This window comes from Dromaius novaehollandiae, chromosome 12 (genome assembly GCF_036370855.1).
Source record: "Dromaius novaehollandiae isolate bDroNov1 chromosome 12, bDroNov1.hap1, whole genome shotgun sequence".
Classification (NCBI taxonomy): domain Eukaryota; kingdom Metazoa; phylum Chordata; class Aves; order Casuariiformes; family Dromaiidae; genus Dromaius; species Dromaius novaehollandiae.
Genome location: NC_088109.1, coordinates 11,723,879 through 11,748,980, shown reverse-complemented (window position 1 = coordinate 11,748,980; position 25,102 = coordinate 11,723,879). Strand labels below are relative to the sequence as shown.

Below are 25,102 nucleotides of genomic sequence, written 5' to 3'. Positions count from 1 at the left end.
TTGGTGGACTTAAGCCAGGATTACTTGAGTTAATAGACATGTTCTCTAAGCCTAAAAGTTCTCTGAATAATTAAAATACAAGCAGTGTCATATAGTTAAAAATAGCAAAAAAGTCTACCCAAGCCATTCAAAATGCATCTTAATTCTTTTTATTTATCAAAATACATACACTTTCAGTCCTATTAAAAAAGGTAACAATCCTGTACACTGGAGTAGTGGTTTATACTAAATGGATGGATGTCTTCAGTCAGCCTGAGGACCATTCTAAACAGAGAATCCATCATTAATTTAATGTATCGTCAATCTGAAAAGTAACATGACCCTGTAGTCTGTCAAAATTCACATAATAAGTTAAATCATTTAAAAAAAATACAGCGATCATTCAAAATTTTTTATAGTAACAAAGTGCTCTGCCTTTACCTTAAAAAAAAAAAAAAAATCTGTATGTTCATCTATACCTTTCAAAATGGTGAAATAAAGTTCTCTTCTTGAGCTACAGCTGGAATTAAACCAGTCTCCAACTCCTTCTGTTTCTGCAGGAGGCCCTGAAATAAAGGGAATGTAAACCTGAATGCTCTGCCTTCCTCATGCAGCCTGAGCTAATAAAGTGGCATTTTTCATCCATTAAAAACATTTACTTATTAAGGCTCACTGCTTTTTAAATATGCAACTTAAGAAAGTATACCACATAATACATACAGAAGAGAAGGAACTGTCAAGATTTCCTGTCCTCTGCAAAAGTGGAAGCCTATGCTGATGCTTCCAGGGAATATAAGTGAGAGCAATGACCTTTCTCTTGTATGAAGCTAATTTGCTTACTCCATGCATTTGGGATATAGCAGATCCCAACTACAGCCTGTGAAGAAGTATTCTAGCATGTTCTTATACAAAGTGGTTTTTTTAATAAGCCCAGCCTAAACCCTTGAACAGCAGCAGCAGCTCATGAAGGAGCATTACCATTTGAACTAAAACAGTAGCAGACGTTTTATGATGTTGGTATAGGTAAAAGGTTCCTGCTTTGCTAGTGGGTCTCATAAGTACTGTGCAATGAGTAAACCTGAAATAAGGTATCTTGGAATTGTATCCCTGGCTAGGTGAGAGGTGATACTTCTCACTAATTAACAGGCTCAGATGTATGGCTACACCTGGCCCTTGGTCTCTATCTATTTTGGAACTGTCAGAAGTAGTTTGGTACCAAGGAAATAAGAGTTACAATAGTGTTTCTCCTCAGGCCTTTCTTAGAGCTAAGGGTTAGTAGCATGATGTTATAGCTCAGCATAGACATTCTGCCAGCCAGCAGCTGCACCTACAATTTTGACAGTATTCTCAGTGGGACAGAAAAGGAGCAAGAGAGATTATACAGAACTGGTTTAAGTTAGCAAAGCAGCCTGTTATACTTCATTTTGTGTCATTCCAAGTGCACCAGCCGCCTACTTTCAATGACTTCAAGAACTGCTTTTTTAAATAATCAACACCACTAACTGCTATAGACTATGTTAATGGATCAGTGAACTTGTTCCAGCCTTTTGTCAATGATTACACTTGTTATAAGAGCGTTTTTTTGAAATTAGGAGCAAGTTACAAAACAAAGTCATGTAATAAATTTTGCCTTAAATGACTCAGAGCAGTGGTGAGCAACAAATAAATAACCAGATGAAACGAAAACCAGAACAAATTCTATTCACATGGTTTGCAAAGGTGATAAAAGCTGCCTAGACAAAAGTAAGGTAAATGATATAGATAGGGACAAGTAGTGAGATCTTTCTTTGCATGTTGATGGCCTGCTGGTGGCTAGCAAGATTACATAGCTATTGCAGGCTACAACCTGCTGGCAAATTTTTTTATTCTTTATTAAAACTTTTCTTTTTTTTTTTCTTTTTTTTTTTTAAAAAAAAGCTTTGGCTCTTTTTCCTGCATGAAGAAACTTGGGCTTAGTCCAGTGACTATTTTGATTTAAACAAGGAAAATAAAAGTCTGTTGTAGTTCCTGTTACTGCTATCATCTGAAATACAAGAAAAGATTTCACTGCAGCAACCATGACGAAGTGTGACTTGCTGTCTCATAACAGATGCAATGACACACTCTCTCCCTTTGGTGGAGGAGCACAAGGATGTGCATTTTTTTTTTTTTAATCTTCGTCTGCCATCCAGTCTTACTGGTGTCTTCCATGGAGTAGCTAGTTACAGCAGCTAGAATGTTACTGAAACATCCTGATATTTATCTGTCACTCTATTTGGTTGTATATTTCAAAGACTGAAGAATGGTCAAATATGTTTTGAATTTCCCCAGACAGAAGGACCACTTTACACCCAGCTATTTGTGTTTCAGAAATTACTTCAGAGTTCCTGGAAAACATCAGTCCTATATAGCTTGCTCACTCTCTCTCTATATATACATGTATGTATCATTATTAAAAAAAAAAAAAAAAAGAAAAAAGAATAAATTACCTTCTGGAACAGAAAAATAAAACTATTCTTTAGCTAAATTATATTTCATTCATTTCATTACTTTTCCTTTCTCAATGAAATACTAATGCACAACAGCTGTCATCAGCAGAAGTATACAATGAAGAGTATGTAAGTTCAACAGTTAATATCCTATATGCATTCTACTGCTGCTAAGATAATTTGAAAAAGAACTTTATGTGATTTAAATTAACTCTCTTTCAGAACCAAGGTCCTTTGAAAGACTTAACTTTTACATTAGTTTTCAGCTACTGTAAAGACCTGAATGCACACTATACAGCAAAAATAATAGCCCCAAGCTTCTGTCTCAAGTTTGCCATCACTGACATTAGTACCTTAAAACTCTTTTAAGTATTCATGGCTTTTGTTCACTTCAGCAAGCACAACGATCAATTTGTGCTTTGAAGCTATCTTCACTCTTAACCAGAATACTATTTGCAAATGAAGCCTGGATACAGAATATTTAAAGGTTGTGGATAATTAACAGAAGTGTTAATGAGCATTGAGAGAGAGAGAGACCTGATCCAGTCAAAGTTACTTGGAAGCCTTTAGAAACTATCAAATTTTTAGTGTTCTTGTGTTACATTTTTTTTTCTTAACTTACAGGTTAACTATGCCATCACTCTGTCTCCTAGTGACTTCATCTTGAGGAGAACCACGATCCTTCATTGTGCAAAGAATCTGCCTACTGCTGAGGTATGAGTGGAACTGTGTCTTCCAAAAGCACAGCAGGTAATTAGAACACTTCACCACTGGCCATTCTGTTGCACTGAAGTCTGTCAGGCTTTCTTCCTTTTATTTAGATCACTTATGCAATTTATTGCCTTAAGGCATGGAAGAATAAATGGCACTGCTAGCAAAATACTACTTTTAGTATGGAGCCATTCAAAAACAAGAGAAGATACTGACATACATGGATTTTTAATGTTCTTCAAGGAAGAAATGCAAGCTTAAAGAAGAACTTCCCCTTCTGTCTTGCAGTCCCCTCTCAGGCCATATAGCAGCATAAAAAGAAACAGTCTCTGTGACTGTCCAGATCTGCAGTCTAAATCTGCTGTGGGCCACACTTTGCTGTTCGCAGGTGGAATATCAAATTCATCCATGTTTAAAAACTAAACGTAACATCTTTTTTCCAGTATTCTGGCTCCAAACAGAAAAATATGTACCTTCATAGTTACCAGTTATCTTTTGCACTGCTTCAATTTACTGTAAAAACAAATCATTAGACAGTCTTATTCAAAATTGTTTTAGCAATCTGTAGACCTAGCATTACCACTAACTTACTACATATAGAACAATGTATACAAACATACCTAGGCTTTTGTCTCAAATTACTCCTGTGTGTGTTATTCCACATTAAATTTTATTTTTAAACACTCCATCTGGCTATGATTAACATATCCTCAATTTTTAAATATAAATGAAGGAATAGCTACCTTAGAAAGATTTTATCAATGTTCACACTTTAAATGTGCAAAGTAGATGTTTTTTCCAGGACTGATGCATGACTACCACCCCTCTAACTTTTCTGCAGCAGCTGCGTAACTCTTTTCATGATTGGCTCACATGAAGTGCAGTTTCATTAACAAAGGTTCCAGTGTGAGGTTAAAAAACTTGAAACATCCTTACTATAAGCAACTCTTCAATATATGGAGACTAATAAAGCCATTCCTCTTGGTATCAGTTTTCTCAGGTGCCCCACTGTTTCACAGCTGGCTAAGGAGAGTGTGAAGGTGAAAGTAACAGATGAAAAGCAAAACTAAAGGTAAGTGTAAAAACAGCAGAATAAAGGACCAAAACTTATCAATATGATGGAAAAATCATATTGCTCATGACCAGTAGTTTGCAATGTTCATTCTGACTTTAGTATGTAAAAACATTCATGTTTATTCAGTAACTTGCTTACCTGGCGTAATTCTGACAATCCTTTGAGAATTGCTTGTTGTCTCTCTCTGATTTTAACCACATCAGGATTTAGAAGAGGATCTCTAACATGATCAGAGCTAAAAATCTGTCGGGATGTTGGGTAAGAATCTAAAAATAAATACATAAATAAATACATATCAAATCAATTATTACTACTCTTTATCAATTTTGTTTTAATTCTGAAGTAGTGATGACAGCTTGTAAGGTTTTTTTGGTTTTTTTTTTTATTAGATTACGATCACCATATTTTTATAAAATCAAAAAACTTCGGTCCCTAAACCCAAAACCTGTACATATAGTACCTAAAAAGTGCAGTGATACTTCACTGAAGGTAAACAAACAAAAGACAAAGATAAACAAAAGTTTTGTTGCTTTTCTGAATTGGGGATTTTTTTTAATTATTATTATTTTTTTTAATACAGACTATAGTTGGGTGCATAAGCTTTCTTTACAGTGTTGTGCCGCACCTGGGTTATTGTAGAATTCAGTAAAAACAAATACCAAATTGAACAAATCGTAGCAGTTTGAACTAAGTAACATTTATAACATTTCTTCTCTTCTGCATGAATCAGTTTACAATACATTTCAATACCATTAAACTGTTGATATTGTGGGTCATGTGTCGAAGGCCTAGTCACTGGCGCATCTGGATCAAGATAATACACTTCATTTGTTCGAACATATGGAATAAAGTGTGAAGAAGGAGGCCTCCCAGGTTCGGTAACTGGAGTAGGGGAGCTCCTTTGTTGTGTATGCGTGTTGATACTTTTCTCTCTTCTACTATCGTTGTTAAGCGCCAGGAAATTAGAAGTATGTATCTGTTTTTGTTGTCCTTGGTGTAATCTGTTCTTAACTGCTGGAACAGGTGCTGATTCAGATCTATGTAAAACAATTTCAATTAAAAAGAAAAAAGACATGTAAGTAATGTGATTAATTTTCTTGAACAGTAGAGACAAAGAATACTCAGAGGACTGCACTTTTGATCACACATTCCTTGTGTATTTCTAATCATAGACAATCCAAAAAGAAAATCCATAGATGCATCCAAATTCTTTAAAAAATAAAAGAAAATAAAAAAGAAAATAGGCATATTTTGCTATGAATGCATTTATACATTTCGTTGATGCAGAGTATTGACATACCTTTCTTCATTCAAATGATTCTTATGTAATTGTTCGCCCTAGAAGAAAACCAAAATTAGTCAAAAGTAAAATAAAAAGCTTCATGTTTTTATATTAAGCACTTTTATTTTTCCAGAAAAGTTTGTTTTGAAATTCCAAAAGGACTCAGGTCAAAGAGTTCAGGAGAAAGACATATATCAAAGATCGCATTAAAGAGACTTTGTTGTATTATGTATGAACTGAATGGAACAAATTACAGAAGGTTAAAAACTTGCTTTTATTTTCTATGTCTACAACAGCTCTAAGCACAATCAAAAATATTTACTATATTTCCCAAGGCCCTTAGAAAGCTGCATTTATAAACCTGAAAGGTTCAGCCCAAGATAATGATTATTAAAGGAAAGGCCATTATACTAATTAAGGTGGGTGGCAGCTTTTTCTTGCAAGTGAAAAATATGAATGTATCCCACACTTCTTACAGTATCAGACAATCTTTAATTATCTTACTGTTCTGCTTAAAACTTACTGCCCATCTCTGGCATACACAATTCTGAACTGGTATCTTTCAATAATATAACTGTAAAGCTTGTATTTAAAACTAACCTCAAGTAAACCAACAAATTCAGTTTAACAAATGAACTCTTAACATCTTTAAAAACACCTACACGAACAGCCAGTTCACACATAGTTTTTCATACCCACAGCTTCTAAAATATGTGCAGGTAGCCCAATACAAAAATGGCTAAACAGAATTGAAGTGGCCAGCTTTTCCTACACAAGATTTTTTCATTGGAAAGTGTGAGAAAGTGAGGTGGTATATTTACATGTATGTACATCGATCCCACTTTACATAATGAATCAATGTTAACAAATAAGTTAAAGAGAATAAACACTCTGGAGGATTGAAATAACATCAAAATGTAAGTCAGAAAAAACTCTATATATTCTTCTCATCATGATGTTCAAGACATTAATACTGTTCTCTACCCAAAGCGTGGCAATGGCAAAATGCTCGAGTTACATAACTGAATTCCTGTCCGAACAGAACTGAGTGAGACAAGTCTTAAAAATACATATCATTGCTGTCAAATACCAAATAGTTACCTTTCTGACTGCATGTCCCTTATTCTTCCTATTCATTTCCTGGTGAGGTGAAGGAGACCTGTCTGAAGAACTGCCCTTCTTTTGGCAGAGATTTCCAGGGGTGTTTCTTTCTACCAACTGAAGCAGCTCCATTTGTCGTCTTACTTTGTTTTCTTCCCTTTGTTTCTGTAGCTGTTTAGGGTATCTTTCTGATGCTGGAATGTATCTTTTCCCAGGTTTGTTTATGTTCCAGTCAGGTCTTTTGCCACATTTTTCCACAGGTTTAACTTGTCTGTCTTTTCTTGCAAATTGTTCATATAGATCACTGCAAATGTCGTCATTCTCTTTTTCTGCAATTTTATTTTTATCTGTATACTGCATTTCTTTCTGGCATTTTTTGCTGTTAGAGGTTTCTTTATATTCTATGGAAATATCAGGTGATCCGCAACACACAGTTCTTTTCTCAGCTGACTCAGCATATGCTGACGTATTAAAGTCATCTAAAAAAAATATATTTTAACTCTTATCTGAGCTATTCAAATGACTTGTTTGACTTCTGTCTGCATAGTAATCATTACGGATTGTATTCAAAAATTGGCTCTTACAATCTTATAATGCTTTTTATTATTCGTGAAGTGGAAGTAGAAGAAAACTCAATAACCTTCAAAAAAAGACTGAAGAACAAAATCAAGTCACTGTAAAAGAAAATTTAAGTAAAAGGAAACTACATTATCTTAAAATGTAGAGTTCAGTTTCTGTCGCAGTAGCCAATGATAAAGAACATAGCACAGCTTCTATTTAATTATTTAGCATGTTATGGTTCAATCATATTCACAATGGTACTGGGAATAATTTACTTTCCCAATCCTTGTCTTCCAATAGAAATACGTTGTTTAGGTTTTTAAACAATCCAGTTTCCTTCTTTACTACAAGGGATACACAAAATATTACTCAATTTGTAGACTTTCCAAACTCCCAGTAATATTTCTATCAGCGCTGTTAAAACCAAACTACTAATTTTGCTTATGTAAACAGACATAAAACAAAGCTTTCACTTCTCAAATGATGGGAAGTTAATAAATCCATTCCACTTCTAAATACAAGGCATAATGTGACTGAATATTTCTGCTAAATCTGCTCTTACAGACCTCATCTATAACATTAGTAGATACAGATTAAGTTGATCTGGGTTTCTTAATGGTGTGATACATAATTAAGATAAAGACTGGAAGGCAGACTATTTAGATGCGCACACAATTTTTTCAGGTTGTTTCAGGGATAGCAGAAAACTTTTCTAACTGTTTGAATGTAGAGCCTTGGCTTTTCTGTTTTCTAATTTCACATTTATTGACAATGTTTCTGTTAATATATTTAAGGATTCCTTAGGAACCCAACCCAGCTAGATACCATAGCATGTTACTTAAGCCTGTGACTGAAGAATACTACAATATATGCTAAAACACCTTAATAAATTTAGTTCTACATGGCTTGTGGCCATGACTCTAAGCCAGAACTGTACTTCAGACTGGCTGATTTTAATTTGTAACAGGTAAGTAACAACTACAAAAATTTATCATGTATTTAGAACATAACTAGTGTTAGCAAGCAGCTGCAGAAATGTTTTTCACAAATCTAAAGAAAGCTTTCTTTGCCGACTTTTACATCTCAGTATTAACTGAAATTGCTGATAAAATTTTACTTGTGATAATCTAACATGCCTGTGTCCGTCCAAGTATTTCTTTCTAGTTTTATTCCCTTCTGAGTGACAGTGATTTGGCTCTATAGCTTAAATTACACAAACGTGCTGTCCCACTTTTGTTAGGTGCACAAAATAATTAAATTTAAGGGCTGCATACCTGTCTGTACAGCAGTGTCTTTCCGAGGAGAAGTCTGCTGATCAACCTTACTGTTAATGTCATCAGAAAAATTATGACTTTGATGTGAAATGCTAGGATTATAATTTTCAAATACAGTATCACCTAAAAATAAATACATTAGTAAATTAAAAAAAATTATGTTCCATATAAACCATGTTATCAAGTTATCACACTGTTGTGGTTTTAGAAGTCAAAGCAAAAGACTGAGAACTATGATTCAGATCCTACTGCTCTATGTGTTTCGTTGAAAATCAAGTCGACAGTACTTAGGTCTGAATATTCCGTATGCATTTCTGATAATATCCTTGTATTTCTGCCTTTACATAAAGTACTATTTGAAGCTGAATAAAATACAATATTCTCAGTATTAGTTAACCTTGATACTTGTTTGGAAGGCTCTTTAAATAAGCTGAAATGAAATTTGGTTCCTGAAGCAAGGGAGCAGTTTCTGGTCCTATTATGAATGCAGACATTTTTGACTGGCAAAAAAAAAATAACCCAACTCCCATGCAAATGCCAAAAGAATAGGGCAACTGAGTATGAAAAGGTTGGTACTTGCCACCACCAAGATTCTTCTGAAGTTTTGAAATGTCGTGTCCTTTCTGTGCCAAGTCTCGAATGCGCTGTTCTTGTTTTAATCTCTGTGCTAATTCCTGAGCTTTCTGCATTGTCTGATAGAGCTCATTTGTTTTAAGAGTCATGAGTTCCTATAATAAAAAAGTAAATACATGAAATAATTTGAGAGTAAGATAAATAGGGTTAATTAATCTCCACATAATTCCTCAGGCTTACATATATTCTTATTTTGGATAAAGCTTTTTTTTTTTTTTTTTAACTACGTGAATAGATGCAATTCTTAAATATTTAACTTTTTTATGATTATAAAAATAAAAATCAGAGCTTCTGCTATGCTATTAAAAGAAGTTCAATCGTAGCATTAAGTGGCTATCATTTGGATCCTTATAATTATTTGTATATTTAACTCCCTTTTCTAATAAATGTGTTTTCCTAAATGCCATCTGATTTGATTCATCTATGACTTCCTGTATCATGTGGTTTAAATGAAATAAAAGAAGCCAGGATTAAAAAAATATATATATCCTTCCTCCTAGTTCCACAGAAAGGAGGCAGGAGAAGCCTCCCTAACAAAGGCAAAACATCCCTAAATCTGAGGATTCTAATTTTTAGACTCTATGGGTTTATTGTTCAGGAGACTGGACCAAGGAAGATCTCCTTTCCAAACTTTTCTTCTCTCTACACAGCAGATTTTTCCCCCCTCCAAAATCTTGACTATGTTACCATCTTTCCCCAATTCCTATTGCATTTGCAGGTGGAAGGGAAAATAACTGAGAGCAGGATGTATTTTGACAGAGCTGAACTGTTACAGAGAAAGAAAACTTTGCAAATTTTCAGCAGCTTCTTCTAGTAGCTATGCTCTATCTCTCCCTCCAGCAAATGCAGAGGAATCAGAGATCCAGTATTTCTGCAGGTTCTAGAGGAGGCTGTGTCACTGTCTGGCAACACAGAATTCTCCTACTGTTCCAGGAATGAAGAAAACACTAATAGCTGCTAGTGTGCCAAAAGGGAAAGTAAAACATCAGATGAGCCTTTAACCTCTGCTTTGCCCCTTCTACAGATGCTTCTGTAAGAGGTAAGAACATATACAAATGCAAAATGGGGACTCAAAGGTCAAAAAGACTACTGTCAGTATAATTTTAAAATGAGCATGTAAAGCGCTGTGAAGTTACAGAGGAGAAACCTCTAGAACATGCCCTGGATTTTCTTTTTTTTAATGACTCTTCCAAAATACACTCTGAAAAATCTTTAATCCAGAATAAAAGCACACCCAGTCAGTTACAGCTCACGGTACTCAAGCATCTTAAAATCATCACGTTACCAAGACCAACAGTGTGATCACATACTTTGGGGTGTGTCATTTTTTTATATTTAATATTATTAATCACACTTCTACATTGTTTTAAATTACAATCACATTTTTGCCAGTTCTTATCCATTTCTCTTCCTGAAAAGGGCCTTGTCCAAAAGAAGAAACCTGCCTTGATGTAATGTATGTAATGATGTAATGTATGTAATTTTAAGTATACTGAGGAGATATATTTCAGTTTCAAATGTCTAAAATACAGGTAGTTTTAATTTTCAAAAAGATGAGGCAGTACTATTTCTAAAGTGAAGAAAAAGAACAAGCTGACAATTAAACCATTCTTAAAAACTAACCTTATCATAGACTTTCTGTAACTGTAAGTCTGATTACCATTTTGAAGCTTTGAAGGAGATTTTTCCATACTTTATAATAATTATATTAATTCTAATGGAGATGTAGCAAAATCCCCCGCATAGTTTCAAATTATAATGTCACCTTTCACTGTAGTTAAAAATAGTATATAAAAATAGTATTTCAACAGCGATTACCTCATGGGTCTTACCTCTATTCACAATATCTAGTTTTACCAAGTCAGTAAAAAGTTTCCATTTATTTGCACTAAACAAAATGCAAAAACCCACCTCCTTTTGTTTTTGTTTCAGCAGGTCTTCTTCAAACTGTTTCTGCATTAGTTCTCTTTCTCGTGCTAGACGCTGTTCTTCCTCTTGTTCTTCCCATTTTCTCTGCTCTTCCTCCAGTTGTTTCTTCTTCCGCTTTTCTTCTACTTGAGCCATTATTGCTTTCTAGTATTACCATTAAAAAAGTAAAATTAAAACACATAATGTAAAAGGTACCTGTTACAAGGTAGTTACCCATATACCTTCAAAAGAGTGAGCGCGCATATAATAATCGTACTCTTTAAGAATCAAAAAAATTAAGACAATTTATTAGTTTGTGTGACATTCAGCTCTAGGGAAAACAGCTGTCTAGCTAGTTATATACACACACAGACACATATATGCATATAAAATAGCTATTCTACTAAAAAGTATTTCAAAGACTTTTTTTCCAATTTCTCACAAGAGAGGTAGTTGCCTTATCATTTCCATTAAAGAACCACCAGCTCAAAAAAGCAGTTTGAAGATAACATGCTGAGATACAAGGAAAGTAGCTTTCTATGTTTTCAATGGTGGTGTGGTATTTTTCATAAAGAAGCGGTGGTCTGATTTTTAGCTTATGCATTATAGGCTAATGCTTTGATCTAGAAAGAATAAGTTTGACCAGAACAGACTCATTACACTTATTATAAGACTTCTTTACATTGCCCTAGAGACATCTTCATGAAGATATACGTGCGATTAGAGTGCTGTAAAGTAATATATATGACAGTAGATAAAATTTAAAAATTCACAGATTGGATGTCTCCAAATATCAGTCCTATTGATCAGTGCAGACTGAAGAAAAGATGCACACAAACCCTATTAGAGCTCTAAAGACTGTTGTATGTTTTTTTCAAGGCAAGAATTCAATCACAGAAAGGCTATCAACTCTGTACAAATATTAAAAGAAAACTGTAAAATATAACTGAGTGAAATACTGTTAAAAAATTGTAAACATGTAATCTGAAGCATAAAAGTCAAGTCAACTGCCTCACTGGATTCTGATAGTAAATCTCGTGCTTTAGTCATGTGACAATACTATCTTTCATCCATTCTTCTTATTGCAATAGCATTAGAGTTTAAAACAGAAGCCTACCTGGTGTTCTAACTGCTTCTGCCGCCGCCTCTCTCTCTCTTCAATCTGTGCAGGATCAAGGAGAGCTGTCATTGAACGAAGGAAACTATGAACAAAGAAACATTTGAATTTTTCATTTTTTATTTTTTTAAAGGAATACCTTTCTTAATTACTAGTCTCAGTCAGATTTCAAGTAATATTTTCATATTCAGGCTATCAGATTGTATAAATTCACTATTATGAAATTCATTGTAGTAAGAACCAAGTAATATTATTTGCAGTAAACTTTATTAATGAACAATAGAAACATCTGTGTCGTCTTCAAAACTGAAACAAGTATTTCTGAAAACACCAGAAGCTAGATGAGTAAGATTTACAGATCAGATTTACAGAATGTTTTTCAAATATTTTTTTAATTTCTAAGGAGATATCAGAAGTTAACTGACTGGGAAGATGATTATCCTTACGAAGCTCACTCACCTGACTTTCTGACTGTGTTCTAAAGGACTGTTTTTAGCAGCTTTTTCTGCATTTCCCACCTTTGAGGGTATGAGATTGCCTAAAGCTGCAGGTGAAAAAGGGTGAATAAAAGCACTCAGCTCCTTAGGATCAGGTGATGGGCAAAGACTTTCAGGCTGCTTTTTGTACATTCCATTTAAGGGCTGTTGTGCATTAGCATTAAGGTGGTTCTTTAAAGAATCAAAATGCATTGCCCATCTGTCATGCTCTTCAGCCTAAATGAATATGAAGCAACAAAAATGGAAATGGACTCAATTACACTGTTTATGTAAAGTATGGTTAACAAAACAGTTAGACAATACACATTTTGTACAACAGGAACATTTGAAAAGCTCTATTATCGAGCTATAACACACAGCAGTTAATTCCCTGAATGGGAAAACAGATGTTAGTTTGTTGTTAAAATACAAATCAGAAATCATACTGCTGATCAACATACTTTATCAGCAACAACATATCGATACTATACTTTCAGCAAAAAAACTCCAACAACCAGGAAGTGCAAAAATAAATTAATCAAAACATAAAAAAAAGTTAGTGTGACTTCAGGCTTTTCAGTACTAACTTTTCAATGCATATACTATTCAATTTCGAAATTTTTTTCTAACAGTACTGCAGACTACTTGACTGACTCGTCAGCATCCTGACCACTCAGCCATACTCCCTTCCTCTTGCTATGTACATATTCTCTCTCTAGTAACACACACACACAAAAAAAGACATCTTTTACCCTGTCCCACATTTTGATTCTGGACAGTAGCAGGATTATTGTGTTTTGGGATTATTACTATGTCATATTCTGCATTAACTCTGGGCATACCTTTATACCAGAGATGCTACTATTTCTCTTATTTCCTATTTTCAACTGGAACTGCCTGTAACTACCTGTTAAAAAATAAGCTTTTTTTCAGAATCTTTTCCACCCACACCAATGATTATTTTCAATTAAACACAGGAAAAATCCTATCTTAGGGAAGTACCCAGAATTTTCATAGAGGTGACAGATTTAAATCTTCCTTCTCCACCAGGACTTATTTTTTTTGGTTCAGTGTTGGCAATTGATTATTCTAATATACCACTATCAAAAGGATTAAGGTTTTACCTAAGGGACCTTTTTCCACTATGGGTATAGAGAAGATTTTCACTTCTGACTAAAAGAACTGTTTCTCTGGAGGGACTGGAGAATGGTTCCTTCAAAATTTGCCTTCTACAGGAGAAACTAACACATCCATTTAAAGGTTTTGGGAGTACTTCCCTCAAACAAAATTTCCCTTCTGTCAGAAAAGTTCTACAACTATTTTGAAAGAGGCAAGAAAAACATAGTCCAAAGTACTAAGAATCCAAATGATTCCTCCTCCTGTTCCTTGAGTTTTGCCTCCCCTTTGTATACTCAGTGATGAAAGACCAGATCAGCGTAGTGGGGAAATGTATTTTATTCCTATGCAAGTCTGTGGTATAATATACAGAAGGGGTAAGAGTATAACACAAAACCAGAAAAAGAGGACACTGAAGAAAACAAGATTAAATGCATGACACTTCCTTTCAAAAAAAGATTGGAAGTGAAATTACTGTCAGACTGCTCATTGGTGACTGCAACCATCTCTCCACAACAAAGATATCTAATTAGAAAACAAGGCAGCTAATGATGGAATGTTTCACACCTGTGTTCCTTTCACAGCTACAAACCTCGATTTGCAAAACAGATCCAATTCCTTCAGCGACTTGGGGAATGGGAGGACGTATGTTGTCTGTAAGCAGGTAACTGACCTTTGCAACAAGTTTTCTTGTGGGGGGAGTGTATAGGGAAGCCCTCTTCTGGTATGATAATAACTGCTGTATCAGAACTTGTAAATGTTTAAGCTGAGAGTAAAAACCTTAGCCTTTTAATTCAGAAGGCCAAGGGTTGTGAATGTTCATTTCAGGCAAATTTTGGTAACCAAGATTCTTACTTAGTAATATTACAGAACACAGCAGATGGAGTGGGGGGGGGGCAGGGAACAATAAACATAAAATGAACCCTATAGTGCCCTCAATGAAGACCCCAAGAATACCAGTCTGGTTATGAAAAGCAAGGAAATTAGTAAGTCATTATCAGCATAATAGTAATCCAAAGTTACAGAAAAAGAAACTGGCTTTGTTCTATGGATATTAGTTCCACAGTACAGAAAAATACTCGATTAGGAAATCAGGTCAGAAGTTTCCTGTCTAGTCATATCAGGACAGACTAAAGAATGAATGTTCTCTGTCCAGACTTCATTCTGGCAGGACTTCATATTTAAGCACGCAAAGTCTGGCAAATAATGAGCCTCTATATGAAAAACCTCTGAGGTAAAAGGTATATTGGCCGCTTTTGGCTGTAGTGACACTATTAATAGTCTTTTTGTATATTCCACCTGCAAAGCAATTGTATCAGCCACAGATTGCCTCTAGATTCAGCATAGGAAACCTAGATTCAACAGCCTGAAAAACTAAAGGAAAGAAAGGTGAGACCATTTTCTTCAACACCTTTGGGAGTACAAGCATTTAAAAGAAAGTTTCATAGGAGTATGTGTAAATATATATACACACACATCAAAACAATATATCCATAATTTGAACACCACTGACCAGGACAATTGTCTCTAACTTTCCTCCTCCTCGTCCTCCTTTTTTCTCATCTCTCTCTGAAATTTACTGAAAATTTCTTTGTAAAAAGTAGTGTGTGGCCAGCATCGCTACCACACCTTCCAACGCTTGGTGCTTTCACCCCATAAGGGAGTAAAAAAAATAAAAAGGAAAAACAAAACAAAACAGTTATACCACCAATGTTTTTATCTCTGCGGCAAGCTCTCTACACATCAAATGAGACACAGGGCAGACTGTTCTTTGCCATCCAAATAGCGGAACAGCTGTTAGCTGAATGTTTCCTTAGAGTGTCTGGAAGACTTAAGCTGAAAACCTAGACATGTTACAGGTAAAAACAATTTTGTCACTAGTTCGTTACATCTAAAATTTCATCCTTATGTCTCAGAGGTAACAATCAATTTGAATCAGATGCTATGACAGCAACAAAACAGAGTGCGTTAATAGGACCTGAAAAAAACAATTAATCATTAGGGATGCACCTGAAGTCAGATCAGGCAATTGAATCATTGGACAGTTACAGAGGAGTTTCCTTAAAGAGCCTGACAAGTCCAATGGAAGAAACTCTCCAGAAAAAAGAACTAGTTTTTGTAATCTGGAAAAGAAATCTCAGCTGTGGTATACCATGTACTTGCAGGTGATGAGAAAATACTTGTAAGCCTGGAGCCTGTGTTTCTAATGGAGTCTACTTAGTCCTCATCAATGAATACCAATGAACTTGCTGTCATATTTTGGAAGAAGAGGCATTAGAAAAAGCAAGTTGTTCCAACTGGCTGAGTTCTGGCACCTCTTGTTACTTTATGAAAAAAAATCTCTTTTTTTTTTTTTTTTTTTTTTTGAAATTTGAAAGAAAAGCTGATGTAGTAAAGATTTTTTCATAGTCCAGAAAGTCATTCTAAACTGCAGGTACCTTTGATAAATTTAGTTTTTCTTCTATTTTTTGTAGTTTAGCTTCTTCCTTCTGTTTGTCCAGCTCTTCAAGCCACTTCTTCTGTTGCTCGTGTTTCCCAGCACTTGAAGGTTGTTCCTGTAGTGTAGCTTCCTGAAATAAGATAAATAGTAGTCTCTTAGTTGTACCAAAATGTTAGTGCCTTGTATAGCCACAGAAAGACTAGGCAGAAAATTTTGTCATCAACTGCTAGGCATAACTAGGCTGCTATTTTGCAAAAACAATGCATGGAAGTTTGTAACTGTGGCAACTGTCTGACTGTTCTACAACAATGCTTCAGTGGTAACAAAGCTGCTAAATAAGGCAAACTTTAAATATTATTCTAACTTGAACTTTCAGCCTCTCCCTCTGAACAACCTGATTATATACAATGGGAATAGAAATCCCTTTCTCCTCCTGCTTGCTATGGTTCACTGCTCAGTCTGTGTTCCAGGCAGATTCAGCAGTGTGATCTAATTACTAGTGATCTGTTTCAAGTAAATTCTGGACACTATCTTCTTTCTTCTGTTCCTACTTATGTATAGATATCCATATTATTGAACAACTTTATACTCCAGCTGCACTGACAGTTTTCAATGCTATCTGACAAAAATCATGTCTCTTACTGGCATCTACTAGGCATAATTGAAAAATTACTTCTTGAACATTATCCAGTCAATACCTTTTAAAGTAGTCTTCTATTTCCAGTAGGTTCCCATTTCTCTATTTCTTTAATCTATGCTTAAAAGCTATGTAATACTTCAGTTCACACCTCTAATACTATTTTTCATGTCAGCCCTGAAAATGCTCAGTCTTCAGTATCACTATTTTGACAAACATTCATTCATACACAGTACTCTAGAGAATCAAAAGGAAAAAGTCTATTGAATTATTCTAGTTTAAAAGAATGACTGAAGATATACACCTGTTAAATCAGCAAAAAACTGCATGCAATTTAAAATCTTACCCCTAACACAAGTGCTGTGTAATTGACAGCTGGTAAGTCAGAAGACCTGAAATCACAACACTGCCCAGCTGGACCACTTGAAACACTGAGTGGAACTTCATTAGCCTCTGTGGTTAAAATAGTTCTACAGACACAGTTTTCATCAGTAGTAGTAACTGAATGAGCTGGAAACACTGTCTGCAAATAAAGTGACCGTTGTGGTTTAAGACTTATTTAGCTGTCCTATTTTGTTTGCATCAAATATCCTTTAATGTATAGTAAACAAATAAATTATACTTCTAAAAGCTTCTATTCATTAAAACTTGAGCCAAAACTTGTAGTTATACATCTGGTATCTAGTATTCCTTATGGGGAGTGAGACAAATTCTTATGGGGCCAAGAATGGTAAGTTTCTAGAAATGCTGAATAGGCCCCACAAAAACAGTTTGCTTTTACTGTAGTAACTCACAGCAGCTACAACCATAACCTCTGCTTAATAGCAATCAATTTCACAGGAGAAGCACTCTCATCTGAGTATATTTATCTCACATACATCATTTTCAGAGTGACAGTAGACTTTTAAAAAGGCTGGTTACAGTAAAAGTCAAATTGATATACTTTATTATAATGTAAACAATCAAATGTATTAGAGAAAAATAATGAACAATGGAAATAATTATATAACCAGGAACTATATTTGAGACTGTTCCTCAAAATGGAACTGGAAAAGATTTGCTCCTTTTAGTTAGGAATCAACATGGAAGGACAGAAATGGGCTGTTCATACTATAAAGTCTTAATGTATAAAGCTACAAATTGGAGAAAGTGTGATATGAAGAGCTGCTTTCACAGCACTTCATACCATGACAGAACTTAAAACTGAGTACTGAGATTTCTAACAAACACTTGATTCATGTAGAAAACAAAATCTGGTACAAATTAAAAGTTCCTCAGCTCTGGAACAGTACTGTGAAAGCCATATGCTCTTTTGTACTTACTGCTAGCTTACCTTATCTGGGTCAGCTGTTCCCATTTTTTCTGAAAAGGTTTTATCACTGCCAGGTCTTTTCCAGAAATAACCCACCTCTCCCTCCAAAGTTTCTTTCAGTTTCTTCTTCAGAGCTACCTGTTCATCTTCAAAAACAAACGCTAGTAAGAGTTCTTAACAGAGACAGGTAACGGCATTTCAGAAAAAACAATACATGTCTACCCTATAATTTTGATTGTAAAATGGATTACAAGTCACAATTGCCTGACTTTGCTCTTAGGATGGCTGATGAGTCTCTGGTAATTGCGTAGTCTCTCTGAGAAGATTAGAAAGCAGTGAAGGTTTACCAACAACCCAGGAAGAGAGAAAACTATCACAGATAACCAAGTAAGTAAATAATTTCTCCCTGTTTTTATATCAGTCTTGGGCTATTTTGATATTATTAAAACGAATGGAATTTTATGTGGCAGGAGAGCTATTGACAATGCAGAATCAAACCCTGAAACCAGATAGTCACCATGCAAGTGTGTGTTTAAAAAAAAAAAAAAGGTGGCTTTTACTCTTGCATTAAATATTTTCATCTTCTACAGAGGTTCCTTGCTGCCCCCTCTGGTTGGTGATGGGGCAAAAGGATGCAAATTGATTCAGGGTCAAATTCTAATTTGATATATAGTCATGCTTGTAGATTAGATGACACTTTCCCTTAAAATAAATTCATTTGTCAATGATGATGGCTATCAAGAACTGGAAGAATCTGACAAAATCAATAGCCTGTATATTTTTCTGAAATATGAAGCATAAATTAATACAAATACTTATTACTGTGCTTTGGTTAAGATAATTTTTCTGAGAGAAATAAGAGTACGGTTCTTGTTTGAGTAGAATTTTGAAATTCAAGAGTCTTAATCTGTGCTGGAGACTGACAGTTTTCCAATTTGTAGCAACTATAGTGATATAAATAAATTTACAAGAGCATAAGGAATGCAAGGTTTCTTGGCATCTTATTACTTAAGCATAAGAAACTGATCAAAAATATATTCTGTATATTATAGGTACCTAATTCCTTCTTCCATTGGGACTTTTTAAATTCTAATAAGGCTTTATCCCCTTCTCTTTCACCCAAGGTACTAAACATGTCAGCAGGTTTCCATGAATTCTTTCTAGAGAAGAGAGAAGAAAAAGTTATTTTACCTTAAAAGCTAATCTGTTAATTTTACAGGCAATTTTTTCATTACTAGATATTCTTACTATGATTATAAATTACAGTAAGAATCTTTATTGAAGACACAGTTTTTGTAGACAATCAACAGTATAGAACTACATACATAACTTTCTGTCCTGGCTGTGGATATGCTTCTTGTTTCCTGCTTGAATCAGAGTTAGCTTCATCTGGAACTGACGAAACTTCACCAGCTTTTTGGAACAGTGCGATAGTGTTTCCCTCTGATGCCTCATTAGCAGCTGTAGTAGAATTTAAATTTATATTTAGGTCTTTGAAGTAAATTGTAGACAATGTATGTGATAGGTACACCTATGCCTACTAAACTTTCTTCAGCATTCAGTAAATACTTTAATATGAACAGAAACTTGCAATTTCTTCACTATTTAGCAAAACTGTTTTCAATCTTGCTTGTGTGCCTAAGGCATATAGGTTACAATTTCACAGAGTATTTTATAATACTACACATATAGTAAACACTTAATCTTGGCTAAGAGCTGAGATTTTGGCAACCCTGGTAATTACTTAATTGCAGTGTATCTTGTTCTTGGTGACAAAGACAAGACCTCTACTGGCTCACAAACAGGAGAAAGGATACAACACAAGAAGATGCATTAACAGTTTGCATGCCTGTGAGTGTAAGAATCACAAAGCTAACAACCACTAGTCACTAATACTGCTAGCTAGGCAAAAAGATGCCTATTACATCTTAGAGTCAGAGGAAAATGGCACAGCTGCTTTTGAGATGCACAGCAATACCTGAACTCTTCACAAAACCAGAAAGGCCTGTTTGAAGTACTGTCTCTTTCTTTTAGGTTTGTTTTTTTTTTTTTTGGAACTCCTAATGGTAATAGTATAGTGCAGTCCTACCTGTTGAAGGGTTTTCTCCAATGTAAAATGGTTCATTTCTGCACCAAATCTTTAGGGTTGCTAGCCATTTTGTTCTTCAAAGTACAAGAATACTATTAAGCACTCCTTACTTTTTACTGATAAAATTATCAAATGCTTGGTTTCTAACAACAGCAGGCAATCTTCCAGCAGATGGTATTTTGTCTGAGATCATTTAAGAGTAACACCTCTACAGACTATACATAACCTTAAATTATGAACTCAAAGTTAAGTTTTCAAATTTGCTCTTTTTTCATGATACTAACTTATTCAACTATTCTAAGACAACTTCATTTTTGCAGCAAGATGCACCTTACCCATTTCCTCTTGCTTTTCATTGTGAACTTCAGACAGACTTCTAGTTCCTTCTTTTACAGTCATCAAAATCTGTTCAAGCTGCTCTTGTGTTAAACACACCAAGCTGCTTCTTAGGTCTTCAGCTGAGGTATGTGGGTTTTGAGGTTTCTGTTTACTTTTTCTAACAGTAAGATTCTCTGAATCAAGCTTTCTGCTTGTGTTATCTCTTTGGAAAATCAAAGAGTGATCTTTAGTTGAGGCTTCATGTGAGGAGCTATTTGCAGTTATTTGCAGTTTTTCACCTTTTGTCATTGATAAACTTGATTCGCTCCTTGGATCTGTTAAGCTTTCATGCTTGATAAAGTCATTTTGTGTTGACCTTGAAACATGCCCAGTATGCCTTACTCTCAAGGCATGTTTAGGGACTCTGGCTTTATTACCCATCTGTTAAAACAGTAAGATTACACCATATATTAAATAAGTTAATAAATTCTCACAGGTAAGAAACTCGACACTGAAGCAACAGTTAAGGTAAACGTCACTTTTTCCTCTCTGTTACATCAACAGAAACTAATTCAGTAAAAACTTCTGAAATAACTTAGAAGAGGATATGGTACCTAAATTTGAATATTTAGAAGCAAGAGTAGGAAAACTAGCTTTGTGTAGCATAATGTTAAAAATTCACAAACATTTGCTCCTTTTCCTTGGTATTTTTGAACTGCAGTTTCAAATAAACATATTTTCACCATACACCCAGTACTAATTAAATCTCTGTTCTTCCATCCTGTCCTAAATGGTGTTATCTTTCTCGAGGTCCTTTATGTACACCTGTAATTATCTCCTATGTATTGAAAGCTTTTTCGGCTTTATCTCCCCACCTCTGCTTTCATTCCAACTTACTCAGATAGGGACAACCTGCACAACTGAATAGAGATTTGAATACACTTTGATACCCTGTTTTTCCAGAGTTTCTCTGAGATCTCTTAAACTTATTCAAGTGACTCCCTGTACTGCTGTAACTTCTTGGCAAACTAAGCTAGAGCATTTTCTAAAGGTGCAATTCATAGAACTTTAAATTCATTCTTTTTAACAGCTGTTATGAACCTGAGAAATACACATTCATTTTTCATAAACGTAACTGATCACAAATATTGAGACACTTCAAATGTGTTCTTAACTTTGTGTGAATAAATTAATCAATATAACTGTGTATGTTCTAACAACAAAGTTATTTTTTCACTTACCTTCACTGCAGGTTTTGATTTACCTATTGGAGAAACAAACACAAACATGTGAGTGAAGTGTTTAATAACAACTTCCTCCTGAAAAACAGGTCTTGAGGAATTCATAAAGTGTTACATTTGTCTTTGTAGGATGGGACAAAAAACTTTTCCCCATAACATCTGCACCAATTATTTTCTATTATTTCTATTATTATATTACACAATTATTATTTTTAATATGTTTTGGTATACATACTTCAAAAGCATGTTGAAAAAAACTACACAGATATATTCCAGTAACTATGTCCAGTTGTATATAGCGCTAATAGAACTACTGTGCCGGTCTGATCCATCCTTGCTATTCATTCCACTTTTCAGCAATACCACTGTGCAAACGGCTTTTTTTTTCTTATTATTTTCTTATATAGGGCTTATAGTTTTCTTATCGTGATTTTTCAATTTGTTTTGTGTCATGTCCTTCCAGGATAGTCCCTGCATCCAACACCATCTTACTATATAATGTAACCCGTCCCCCATGACTGAAGTCCTAAAGAAACAATACTTGCATAATCACTCCATCTGTTATTGTTTCCTCTACCCATGCCCTGAAACACGCCTCAGTCTTTGTAACCCAAATCACATAGAGATGGCAATCTCAAAAATATTAAGTATTTTTGAAACTGTTTATTATAATACTTAATATATTGATGAATAATACTATATTTTATTAATAAAGGGAAGGAACTATTTGACACAAGAAATGCTGCACACAGGACTAATGGAAAAGGGAGATAACAGTAGGGATGTTTCAGTGGGACACATCTGTAGAAAACAAGGCTTCCTCAGCTGCACTACTTGCTTATTGCTCTGGCAGTGGCTGTCACATGTTGGCATTGGTAGCTCTTATACTGGTTTTTTTTTTCATGATTGATTAAAACCACTGGAGAACACTAACTGTTCTAAAAGTCTGCATTATTAATATTTAGATAAACACTATTAAACTTGGAAGTATGCTAGCCTGTTGTCCTGTGAAGACAGGCATTAAATCCTCCACCATTTTGATAATGTTTTAGCAGTAAGGGTGTTATGGGGCTGTTTCCCTGGGCTCTCAGGCATTCAACCCTGGGCTGAATAGGTAAGTCACTTTTTGACTTCTTCCTGCCGATGAAGAATTCAAATAAAGTGGAATTCTCTATAGCATGTGAACCACATCTCTCTGTGGAAAGGAGAAAGAAATATAAGCAGGACTGCTGCCTTCATAATGAGGAGATATCTAAACATTGGGAACTTCAAAGTACCATTTATGGGTTATTTTCTTTGTTCTTTTCTCTGTAAAAGAGAAAAGAGCTCAAATAGCAGCTTAAGCTACTACAAAATAATCCTACTTGAGCCCCTAAAACCATGGGCAGAATTTGACATTTCAGAAAATGGAAATTCAGAAGTTTGCTTGCAAATGCAATTTGATACAATCTTTGATGAAACTCTGCTAAAGGAACTGCCTCTTAAATCAGTCGTATAAACATAATTTGTTAATTACTCGAGAAGACTGCTTGTTCAAGACCAGTTCAGAGCCAAAGGTTTATCTTGCAGTAAAAGAGCACTCTGGAATGTATACTGGCCCTAGCCTACAAATGATGCTAGCTATGGTTAGAAAAAGTGAAAGCTGAAGCATTACTGCATTGGAGGTGTTGTGAGGTTTTGTTTCTGGTAGACTGGTATTCTTTATTGACTCAAAATATCCTATGATGCCTCACTGGACAGCTGTCTGGTAGACACAGACAAAGAGACAGTTTTGAAGGCATTAAATAGAGAATTTCTGTATCCTGACTGCTGTGTAGAATGGTTAGGGAAAGTGGATTTATGCTTGTATATAAACATATGTATGTCAAATAGAAGATCTAGAGTTTATTAATCATCTGAACTGGTTTGCAGCTATGCAACTACTGATATAATGCAATTCTGTGAAAGTTAAACAGAGAGCTGTTGAGCCTCTTCCTTTAGTAAATACAGTACAGCAAGGTTACTGAAATCCTCAGATTATGTCTGTTGTTCTATAATGGTCAACTTGTCTCTCCAGTCACAAAAGAAATAGCTAAGTTGTAGAAAGAGTTGAGACTTTTTGCCAGCTGTTCACTAATGGACAGACTAATCACAGTTCAGTATCAACCTACAGCAGTGACGAGGTGAACAATTCACAAATATTCTTCAAAGTTTCAAAATATTCTTCCTAATCTGAAAGATATTTTGATAAAGCTGTGCTTTATATTGTTTGGATCTTAAGTTCAACTTCAGGAAGCTTTAAAGATTACTTAATAAGTGATTTAAAAAATACCGTAAGAAGCCAAAATTAGTCTAGGCTTTCCATCCAGTATTTCAGTTTCAAGCTTCAGTCCATCTCTGTAAAAACAAGAGAGAGAGAAATCTGAACTATGAACTATGTAAGGGTTTAAAAAAAAAACTGGAAGTGTTATTTGTGATTTCTTTTAATTTTGCAGTTAGGTATGTGTGCAAAATGCCCAAATGATTTTCCTTATTCTATGCATTAATTGGGGAAAAGTTCATGATGTCACTCTCAGTGTTTTTAAAATAACACTTATCTTCAAGTTGCCTTTCACTTATGTTCATTCTAACGTATCCAAAACTTGCATACAATTCACATAAAACTCGCTAATCAACACGGTAGCACAGCAGCGCTAGAAACTGCAATTCTAGCTGTTAAAAGACCACAAGGCAGGTAAGAAGGGTCGAGCATCTATCTTTGATTATTTAACGCTTGTGTGCTGCGATAAAGGCAGGAAGAGGCAGCAAGGCAGGACGCGCAGGAGCGGGGCAGCAGTCGTGCCGGCGGGCAGGGGGGACCGCACGACTTCCCCGGCTCGAGGAAGCGCGACCGGCTGCTCCCCGCTCCCGAGGGCTCGCGGTCCCGGCGGCACCAGTCGTCTCGCAGGGTCAGCTGCGGCTCCGAGTATCCTAACCGTCTACCCTCTCCCTCCCCCCGCCGGGAGGCCCTCCCAGAGGAGGCTGTCGCGACCCGCTCCGCGGCCACGGAGGCTGCTCGCGCGCTCCGCAACCGTTACCCGCCCCCGGGGGCTGCAGGCCTGGCAGCGGCCAGGCCCGAGGGGCTGGGACAGTCCCGCCCGAGGCAGAGCCGAGTCCCAGCCGGTGGAAGCGGCTCCCGCCGCTACCCCCGCGGGCCCTCTCCTCGCCTCGCCTCTCCCTCCCGCCTTACCCCAGGTTCATGGCTCTCTGCCCCGGGCCGCGCGGAGGGGGCGCGCCACGCCGCCGCCCCGCTCGCTCGCTTCTCCCCCTCGCTGTGTACGGCCGTTGCTGCCCCTGCGCAAGGAGGCGGCAGGCGATAGGTTTCCCGCGGGGGCGCCGCCTGGCC

The 25,102-nt window shown here is 35.8% G+C and overlaps 1 protein-coding gene across 6 annotated transcripts; it reads right to left on the bottom strand.

The window, feature by feature from the left end:
- Nucleotides 1-133: 133 nt before the first annotated feature.
- CCDC66 (coiled-coil domain containing 66) lies at nucleotides 134-25,099 on the bottom strand. 6 transcript variants are annotated; one of them, XM_064518922.1, is made up of 19 exons: nucleotides 24,947-25,098; nucleotides 24,050-24,114; nucleotides 21,739-21,764; nucleotides 20,515-20,938; nucleotides 19,416-19,551; nucleotides 19,147-19,250; nucleotides 18,112-18,236; nucleotides 17,125-17,301; nucleotides 16,140-16,271; nucleotides 12,569-12,822; nucleotides 12,110-12,194; nucleotides 10,996-11,157; nucleotides 9,032-9,179; nucleotides 8,452-8,574; nucleotides 6,617-7,095; nucleotides 5,534-5,571; nucleotides 4,984-5,270; nucleotides 4,372-4,499; nucleotides 134-3,671 (listed from the first exon to the last, which is right to left on the bottom strand). In XM_064518922.1, exons 1-19 carry the CDS (start codon nucleotides 24,955-24,957, stop codon nucleotides 3,669-3,671), a joined length of 2,907 nt encoding a protein of 968 aa, XP_064374992.1. In that variant the 5' UTR covers nucleotides 24,958-25,098; the 3' UTR covers nucleotides 134-3,668. The 6 variants fall into 6 exon arrangements, with proteins under 6 accessions (XP_064374992.1, XP_064374990.1, XP_064374991.1 ...); XM_064518920.1 differs by having other exon boundaries at nucleotides 134-545; XM_064518921.1 differs by having other exon boundaries at nucleotides 134-545; nucleotides 21,739-21,761.
- Nucleotides 25,100-25,102: the final 3 nt, after the last annotated feature.